Raw genomic sequence first — 11,014 nt, forward strand, 5'->3', positions numbered from 1 at the left:
CGTGATGTATTATGCCAGGATGCAGTACCACACCGTGATGTAGTACTACACCATGATGCAGTACCACACCGTGATGCAGTGCTACACCGTGATGTAGTACCGCACCCCAGTACAACACCATGATGCAGTACCACATGTCAGTACCACGCCGTGGTGCAGTACTGTGATACAGTACTACACTGTGAAGTAGTACTACACCGTGTTGTAGTCCCACACCCCAGTATCACACGTGATGTAGTATCACACCGTGATGTAGTACTACACCGTGATGCAGTACCACACCGTGATGCAGTACCACACCCCAGTACCACACTGTGTTGTAGTACCGCACCGTGATGTAGTACTACACCGTGATGCAGTACCACACCGTGATGCAGTACCACACCCAGATGCAGGATGCAGTACTACACCGTGATGCAGTACCACACCGCGATGTAGTACGACACCGTTATGCAGTACCACACCGTGATGCAGTACTGTGATGCAGTAGCACACCCGGATGCAGTACCGGACCGTGATGTATTATGCCAGGATGCAGTACCACACCATGATGCAGTACCACACCGTGATGCGGTACCACACCGTGATGCAGTACCACGCCGTGATGTAGTACTGTGATGCAGTAGCACACCCGGATGCAGTACCAGACCGTGATGTATTATGCCAGGATGCAGTACCACACCGTGATGTAGTACTACACCATGCTGCAGTACCACACCGTGATGTAGTACCACACCCCAGTACAACACCATGATGCAGTGCCACACGTCAGTACCACACCGTGATGCATTACTGTGATACAGTACCACACCGTGATGTATTATGCTAGGATGCAGTACTACACTGTGATGTAGTACTACACCGTGATGTAGTCCCACACCCCAGTACCACACGTGATGTAGTACCACACCGTGATGTAGTACTACACCGTGATGCAGTACCACACCGTGATGTAGTCCCACACCCCAGTACCACACGTGATGTAGTACCACACCGTGATGTAGTACTACACCGTGATGCAGTACCACACCGTGATGCAGTACCACACCCCAGTACCACACTGTGTTGTAGTACCGCACCGTGATGTAGTACTACACCGTGATGCAGTACCACACCCCAGTACCACACCGTGATGTAGTACCACACCGTGATGCAGTACCACACCCAGATGCAGGATGCAGTACTACACCGTGATGCAGTACCACACCGCGATGCAGTACCACACCGTGATGCAGTACTACACCGTGATGTAGTACCACACCCCAGTACAACACCATGATGCAGTACCACACGTCAGTACCACACCGTGATGCAGTACTGTGATACAGTACCACACCGTGATGTATTATGCTAGGATGCAGTACTACACTGTGATGTAGTACTACACCGTGATGTAGTCCCACACCCCAGTACCACACGTGATGTAGTACCACACCGTGATGTAGTACTACACCGTGATGCAGTACCACACCGTGATGTAGTCCCACACCCCAGTACCACACGTGATGTAGTACCACACCGTGATGTAGTACTACACCGTGATGCAGTACCACACCCCAGTACCACACTGTGTTGTAGTACCGCACCGTGATGTAGTACTACACCGTGATGCAGTACCACACCCCAGTACCACACCGTGATGTAGTACCACACCGTGATGCAGTACCACACCCAGATGCAGGATGCAGTACTACACCGTGATGCAGTACCACACCGCGATGCAGTACCACACCGTGATGCAGTACTACACCGTGATGTAGTACCACACCCCAGTACAACACCATGATGCAGTACCACACGTCAGTACCACACCGTGATGCAGTACTGTGATACAGTACCACACCGTGATGTATTATGCCAGGATGCAGTACTACACTGTAATGTAGTACTACACCGTGATGTAGTCCCACACCCCAGTACCACACGTGATGTAGTACCACACCGTGATGTAGTACTACACCGTGATGCAGTCCCACACCCCAGTACCACACGTGATGTAGTACCACACCGTGATGTAGTACTACACCGTGATGCAGTACCACACCGTGATGCAATACCACACCCCAGTACCACACCGTGATGCAGTACCACACCCAGATGCAGGATGCAGTACTACACCGTGATGCAGTACCACACCGCGATGCAGTACCACGCCGTGATGCAGTACCACGCCGTGATGCAGTACCACACTGTGATGTAGTACGACACCGTTATGCAGTACCACACCGTGATGCAGTAGCACACCCGGATGCAGTACCAGACCGTGATGTATTATGCCAGGATGCAGTACCACACCATGATGCAGTACCACACCGTGATGCAGTACTACACCGTGATGCAGTACCGCACCGTGATGCAGTACCACGCCGTGATGTAGTACCACACCCCAGTACAACACCATGATGCAGTACCACACCGTGATGCAGTACTGTGATACAGTACCACACCATGATGTAGTACCACACCCCGGTATCACGCCGTGATGCAGTACCACACTGTGATGCAGTACCACGCCGTGATGCAGTACCACACTGTGATGCAGTACCACGCCGTGATGCAGTACCACACCGTGATGTATTATGCCAGGATGCAGTACTACACTGTAATGCAGTACCACACCGTGATGCAGTACCACACCGTGATGCAGTACCACGCCGTGATGCAGTACCACACCGTGATGCAGTACCACCCAGATGCAGGATGCAGTACTACACCGTGATGCAGTACCACACCCCGGTACCACACCGTGATGTAGTACCACACCGTGATGCAATACCACACCCCAGTACCACACCGTGATGTATTATGCCAGGATGCAGTACTACACCGTGATGCAGTACCACACCGTGATGTATTATGCCAGGATGCAGTACCACACCGTGATGTAGTACTACACTGATGCAGTACCACGCGTCAGTACCACACTGTGATGAAGTACCACACCTGATGCAGTACCACACCGTGATGCAGGATGCAGTACCACACCGTGATGTATTATGCCAGGATGCAGTACCACACCGTGATGTATTATGCCAGGATGCAGTACCACACCGTGATGTAGTACTACAACGTGATGCAGTACCACACCGCGATGGAGTACGACACTGTGATGCAGTACCACGCCGTGATGCAGTACCACGCCGTGATGCAGTACCACACTGTGATGCAGTACTACACTGTGATGCAGTACCACGCCGTGATGCAGTACCACACCGTGATGCAGTACCACGCCGTGATGCAGTACCACGCTGTGATGCAGTACCACACCCGGATGCAGGAGGCAGTACTACACCGTGATGCAGTACCACACCGTGATGTGGTACTACACCGTGATGCAGTACCACACCGTGATGTGGTACTACACCTCAGTACCACGCCGCGATGTAGTACGACACCGTGATGCAGTACCACACCGTGATGCAGTACCACGCCGTGATGTAGTACGACACCGTGATGCAGTACCACACCGTGATGCAGTACTGTGATGCAGTAGCACACCCGGATGCAGTACCAGACCGTGATGTAGTACTACACTGTGATGCAGTACTATGCCAGGATGCAGTACCACACCGTGATGCAGTACGACACCGTGATGCAGTACCACACCGTCATGCAGTACTACACCGTGATGTAGTACCACACCGTGATGCAGTACGACACCGTGATGCAGTACCACACCGTGATGCAGTACTGTGATGCAGTAGCACACCCGGATGCAGTACTAGACAGTGATGTAGTACTACACTGTGATGCAGTACCACACCGTGATGCAGTACCACACCATCATGCAGTACTACACCGTGATTTAGTACGACACCGTGATGCAGTACCACCCAGATGCAGGATGCAGTACTACACCGTGACGCAGTACCACACCCCGGTACCACACCGTGATGTAGTACCACACCGTGATGCAATACCACACCCCAGTACCACACCGTGATGTATTATGCCAGGATGCAGTACTACACCGTGATGCAGTACCACACCGTGATGTATTATGCCAGGATGCAGTACCACACCGTGATGTAGTACTACACTGATGCAGTACCACGCGTCAGTACCACACTGTGATGAAGTACCACACCTGATGCAGTACCACACCGTGATGCAGGATGCAGTACCACACCGTGATGTATTATGCCAGGATGCAGTACCACACCGTGATGTAGTACTACAACGTGATGCAGTACCACACCGCGATGGAGTACGACACTGTGATGCAGTACCACACTGTGATGCAGTACTACACTGTGATGCAGTACCACGCCGTGATGCATTACCACGCCGTGATGCAGTACCACACCCGGATGCAGGAGGCAGTACTACACCGTGATGCAGTACCACACCGTGATGTGGTACTACACCGTGATGCAGTACCACACCGTGATGTGGTACTACACCTCAGTACCACGCCGCGATGTAGTACGACACCGTGATGCAGTACCACACCGTGATGCAGTACCACGCCGTGATGTAGTACGACACCGTGATGCAGTACCACACCGTGATGCAGTACTGTGATGCAGTAGCACACCCGGATGCAGTACCAGACCGTGATGTAGTACTACACTGTGATGCAGTACTATGCCAGGATGCAGTACGACACCGTGATGCAGTACCACACCGTCATGCAGTACTACACCGTGATGTAGTACGACACCGTGATGCAGTACCACACCGTGATGCAGTACCACACCGTGATGCAGTACCACACCCAGATGCAGGATGCAGTACTACACCGTGATGCAGTACCACACCCCGGTACCACACCGTGATGTAGTACCACACCGTGATGCAATACCACACCCCAGTACCACGCCGTGATTCAGTACTACACCGTGATGCAGTACCACACCGTGATGCAGTACCACACCCAGATGCAGGATGCAGTACTACACCGTGATGCAGTACCACACCGCGATGCAGTACCACACCGTGATGTAGTACGACACCGTTATGCAGTACCACACCGTGATGCAGTAGCACACCCGGATGCAGTACCAGACCGTGATGTATCATGCCAGGATGCAGTACCACACCATGATGCAGTACCATACCGTGATGCAGTACCACGCCGTGATGTAGTACTGTGATGCGGTAGCACACCCGGATGCAGTACCAGACCGTGATGTATTATGCCAGGATGCAGTACCACACCGTGATGTAGTACTACACCATGATGCAGTACCACACCGTGATGCAGTGCTACACCGTGATGTAGTACCGCACCCCAGTACAACACCATGATGCAGTACCACATGTCAGTACCACACCGTGGTGCAGTACTGTGATACAGTACTACACTGTGAAGTAGTACTACACCGTGTTGTAGTCCCACACCCCAGTATCACACGTGATGTAGTATCACACCGTGATGTAGTACTACACCGTGATGCAGTACCACACCGTGATGCAGTACCACACCCCAGTACCACACTGTGTTGTAGTACCGCACCGTGATGTAGTACTACACCGTGATGCAGTACCACACCGTGATGCAGTACCACACCCAGATGCAGGATGCAGTACTACACCGTGATGCAGTACCACACCGCGATGTAGTACGACACCGTTATGCAGTACCACACCGTGATGCAGTACTGTGATGCAGTAGCACACCCGGATGCAATACCGGACCGTGATGTATTATGCCAGGATGCAGTACCACACCATGATGCAGTACCACACCGTGATGCGGTACCACACCGTGATGCAGTACCACGCCGTGATGTAGTACTGTGATGCAGTAGCACACCCGGATGCAGTACCAGACCGTGATGTATTATGCCAGGATGCAGTACCACACCGTGATGTAGTACTACACCATGCTGCAGTACCACACCGTGATGCAGTACTACACCGTGATGTAGTACCACACCCCAGTACAACACCATGATGCAGTGCCACACGTCAGTACCACACCGTGATGCATTACTGTGATACAGTACCACACCGTGATGTATTATGCTAGGATGCAGTACTACACTGTGATGTAGTACTACACCGTGATGTAGTCCCACACCCCAGTACCACACGTGATGTAGTACCACACCGTGATGTAGTACTACACCGTGATGCAGTACCACACCGTGATGTAGTCCCACACCCCAGTACCACACGTGATGTAGTACCACACCGTGATGTAGTACTACACCGTGATGCAGTACCACACCGTGATGCAGTACCACACCCCAGTACCACACTGTGTTGTAGTACCGCACCGTGATGTAGTACTACACCGTGATGCAGTACCACACCCCAGTACCACACCGTGATGTAGTACCACACCGTGATGCAGTACCACACCCAGATGCAGGATGCAGTACTACACCGTGATGCAGTACCACACCGCGATGCAGTACCACACCGTGATGCAGTACTACACCGTGATGTAGTACCACACCCCAGTACAACACCATGATGCAGTACCACACGTCAGTACCACACCGTGATGCAGTACTGTGATACAGTACCACACCGTGATGTATTATGCTAGGATGCAGTACTACACTGTGATGTAGTACTACACCGTGATGTAGTCCCACACCCCAGTACCACACGTGATGTAGTACCACACCGTGATGTAGTACTACACCGTGATGCAGTACCACACCGTGATGTAGTCCCACACCCCAGTACCACACGTGATGTAGTACCACACCGTGATGTAGTACTACACCGTGATGCAGTACCACACCGTGATGCAGTACCACACCCCAGTACCACACTGTGTTGTAGTACCGCACCGTGATGTAGTACTACACCGTGATGCAGTACCACACCCCAGTACCACACCGTGATGTAGTACCACACCGTGATGCAGTACCACACCCAGATGCAGGATGCAGTACTACACCGTGATGCAGTACCACACCGCGATGCAGTACCACACCGTGATGCAGTACTACACCGTGATGTAGTACCACACCCCAGTACAACACCATGATGCAGTACCACACGTCAGTACCACACCGTGATGCAGTACTGTGATACAGTACCACACCGTGATGTATTATGCCAGGATGCAGTACTACACTGTAATGTAGTACTACACCGTGATGTAGTCCCACACCCCAGTACCACACGTGATGTAGTACCACACCGTGATGTAGTACTACACCGTGATGCAGTCCCACACCCCAGTACCACACGTGATGTAGTACCACACCGTGATGTAGTACTACACCGTGATGCAGTACCACACCGTGATGCAGTACCACACCCCAGTACCACACTGTGTTGTAGTACCGCACCGTGATGTAGTACTACACCGTGATGCAGTACCACACCGTGATGCAATACCACACCCCAGTACCACACCGTGATGCAGTACCACACCCAGATGCAGGATGCAGTACTACACCGTGATGCAGTACCACACCGCGATGCAGTACCACGCCGTGATGCAGTACCACGCCGTGATGCAGTACCACACTGTGATGTAGTACGACACCGTTATGCAGTACCACACCGTGATGCAGTAGCACACCCGGATGCAGTACCAGACCGTGATGTATTATGCCAGGATGCAGTACCACACCATGATGCAGTACCACACCGTGATGCAGTACTACACCGTGATGCAGTACCGCACCGTGATGCAGTACCACGCCGTGATGTAGTACCACACCCCAGTACAACACCATGATGCAGTACCACACCGTGATGCAGTACTGTGATACAGTACCACACCATGATGTAGTACCACACCCCGGTATCACGCCGTGATGCAGTACCACACTGTGATGCAGTACCACGCCGTGATGCAGTACCACACTGTGATGCAGTACCACGCCGTGATGCAGTACCACACCGTGATGTATTATGCCAGGATGCAGTACTACACTGTAATGCAGTACCACACCGTGATGCAGTACCACACCGTGATGCAGTACCACGCCGTGATGCAGTACCACACCGTGATGTATTATGCCAGGATGCAGTACTACACTGTAATGCAGTACCACACCGTGATGCAGTACCACACCGTGATGTATTATGCCAGGATGCAGTACTACACCGTGATGCGTTACCACGCCGTGATGTATTATGCCAGGATGCAGTACTACACCGTGATGCAGTACTACACTGTGATGCAGTACCACACCGTGATGTATTATGCCAGGATGCAGTACTACACCGTGATGCAGTACCACACCGTGATGTATTATGCCAGGATGCAGTACTACACCGTGATGCAGTACCACACCGTGATGTAGTACCACACCGTGATGTAGTACCACACTGTGATGCAGTACCACACCCTGATGCGGTACCACACCCTGATGCGGTACCACACCCTGATGCGGTACCACACCCTGATGCAGTACTACGCCGTGATGGAGTACCACGCCGTGATGCAGTACCACGCCGTGATGTAGTACCACACCGTGATGTAGTACCACACCCTGATGCGGTAACACACCCTGATGCGGTACCACACCCTGATGCAGTAACACACCCTGATGCGGTACTACACCGTGATGCAGTACCACACCCTGATGCGGTACCACACCCTGATGCGGTACCACGCCCTGATGCAGTACTACGCCGTGATGGAGTACCACGCCGTGATGTAGTACCACACCCTGATGCGGTACCACACCCTGATGCGGTACCACACCCTGATGCGGTACCACACCCTGATGCAGTAACACACCCTGATGCGGTACCACACCCTGATGCGGTACCACACCCTGATGCAGTACCACACCGTGATGCAGTACCACACCCTGATGCGGTACCACACCCTGATACAGTACTACACCGTGATGGAGTACCACGCCGTGATGTAGTACCACACTGTGATGTAGTACCACACCCTGATGTGGTACCACACCCTGATGCAGTAACACACCCTGATGCGGTACCACACCCTGATGCAGTACTACACCGTGATGCAGTACCACACCCTGATGCGGTACCACACCCTGATGCGGTACCACACCGTGATGCAGTACCACACCCTGATGCGGTACCACACCGTGATGCAGTACCACACCCTGATGCGGTACCACACCCTGATGCGGTACCACACCCTGATGCAGTACCACACCCTGATGCAGTACCACACCCTGATGCAGTACCACACCCTGATGCAGTACCACACCTTGATGCAGTACCACACCCTGATGCAGTACCACACCGTGATGCAGTACCACACCCTGATGCAGTACCACACCCTGATGCAGTAACACACCCTGATGCGGTACCACACCCTGGTGCAGTACTACACCGTGATGCAGTACCACACCCTGATGCAGTACCACACCCTGATGCGGTACCACACCCTGATGCAGTACCACACCGTGATGCAGTACCACACCCTGATGCGGTACCACACCCTGATACAGTACTACACCGTGATGGAGTACCACGCCGTGATGTAGTACCACACCCTGATGTGGTACCACACCCTGATGCAGTAACACACCCTGATGCGGTACCACACCCTGATGCAGTACTACACCGTGATGCAGTACCACACCCTGATGCGGTACCACACCCTGATGCGGTACCACACCGTGATGCAGTACCACACCCTGATGCGGTACCACACCCTGATGCAGTACCACACCGTGATGCAGTACTACACCGTGATGCAGTACCACACCCTGATGCAGTACCACACCCTGATGCAGTACAACACCGTGATGCAGTACCACACCCTGATGCAGTACCACACCCTGATGCAGTACCACACCGTGATGCGGTACCACACCCTGATGCAGTACCACACCGTGATGCAGTACCACACCGTGATGCAGTACCACACCCTGATGCAGTACCACACCCTGATGCAGTACCACACCCTGATGCAGTACCACACCCTGATGCAGTAACACACCCTGATGCAGTACTACACCGTGATGCAGTACCACACCCTGATGCAGTACCACACCCTGATGCAGTACTACACCCTGATGCAGTACTACACCGTTCCTACCCTCACCTATGGTCACGAGCTTTGGGTAGTGACCGAAAGAACGAGATTGCGGGTACAAGCGGCTGAAATGAGCTTCCTCCGTGGGGGGGCGGGGCTCTCCCTGAGATAGGGTGAGAAGCTCCGCATTGAGAGGAACCAGATGAGGAGGCCCTAACCCTAACCCTAACCTCTAACCCCTAACCCTAATCAGGATGCCTCCATGGGGAGGGCAGTCTGGGCTTCCCTGCTCAGGCTGCTGCCCCCGTGACCCTGCCCCAGATAATCGGATGAGGATGGATGGATGGGTTTGAAAAACACTGACTTGCATGAAAGACACCATAAAAATGATGTTTATTCTTGTTATGTTGTTCCCTTACCAGGTAAACAGCTGTTTGAGAGAGACCACAATCTGGACACATCTGACATTCAGTTCCTCGAAGATGGTAATTTAACGTTTCTCACCAACTGCTCAGGAATAATAATTATGACTCTTGATTGTAATATAATTCTTACTCCACACTAACAGGACATTTCGAGATGTGTCATAATTACTGATTAGGTTACTGTTATTGGGCAGAAAAGAAAATTCTTTTTTCAAAGTATTTAAAGATCATTTTGTTCTGACACACTGACTTTCTTCTTTAGCTGGAAACAATGTTGAAGTGGACGAGTCCCTGTTCCAGGATATTGAGGACTTGGATTTGGATGAGGACGACCCAGACTTTGATCCTTTAGAGATGGGCAGTGATGATGATTAGCATAAGTAGAACTGAGGAGTGCTGAAGACAGATTTCATAGAAATGTCTTTTTTAAAGACAGTACAACCATGAGTATTCATTTCTATGCATGAAAAAATAAATGGACCAGAAAAATGTATGACTTGGCTCTAGTGCTATTTTGCATACTGGCCCAAAAGAGGTTGTGAAATAGTTCTAGCTAGGAGGTTGAGTGAGAATTTAGATGCTTTGCCTTGAGGTTCTTCTTCTGTCGTATGTCCTTAGACCTTCAGCTCTGTTGCAGCAAGCCAGTCCATTGTGTCATTGTCCAAATCAATTAAGCCCTGATCACCATTTGGCCGGCGGTATA

At 51.9% G+C, this 11,014-nt stretch overlaps 1 protein-coding gene across 1 annotated transcript in view; it reads left to right on the forward strand.

The window, feature by feature from the left end:
• rwdd1 (RWD domain containing 1) overlaps positions 1 to 10,796 on the forward strand; it is a 30,102-nt gene extending 19,306 nt beyond the window's left edge. Inside the window, exons 6-7 of the mRNA XM_068760105.1 lie at positions 10,309 to 10,371; positions 10,574 to 10,796. Of these exons, the coding sequence (XP_068616206.1) occupies positions 10,309 to 10,371; positions 10,574 to 10,686 (176 nt within the window). The 3' untranslated portion in view covers positions 10,687 to 10,796. The remainder of the gene's footprint in view (positions 1 to 10,308; positions 10,372 to 10,573) is intronic.
• The last annotated feature ends 218 nt before the right edge of the window (positions 10,797 to 11,014 follow it).

Source organism: Brachionichthys hirsutus, chromosome 3 (assembly GCF_040956055.1).
Source record: "Brachionichthys hirsutus isolate HB-005 chromosome 3, CSIRO-AGI_Bhir_v1, whole genome shotgun sequence".
Taxonomy (NCBI): Eukaryota; Metazoa; Chordata; class Actinopteri; order Lophiiformes; family Brachionichthyidae; genus Brachionichthys; species Brachionichthys hirsutus.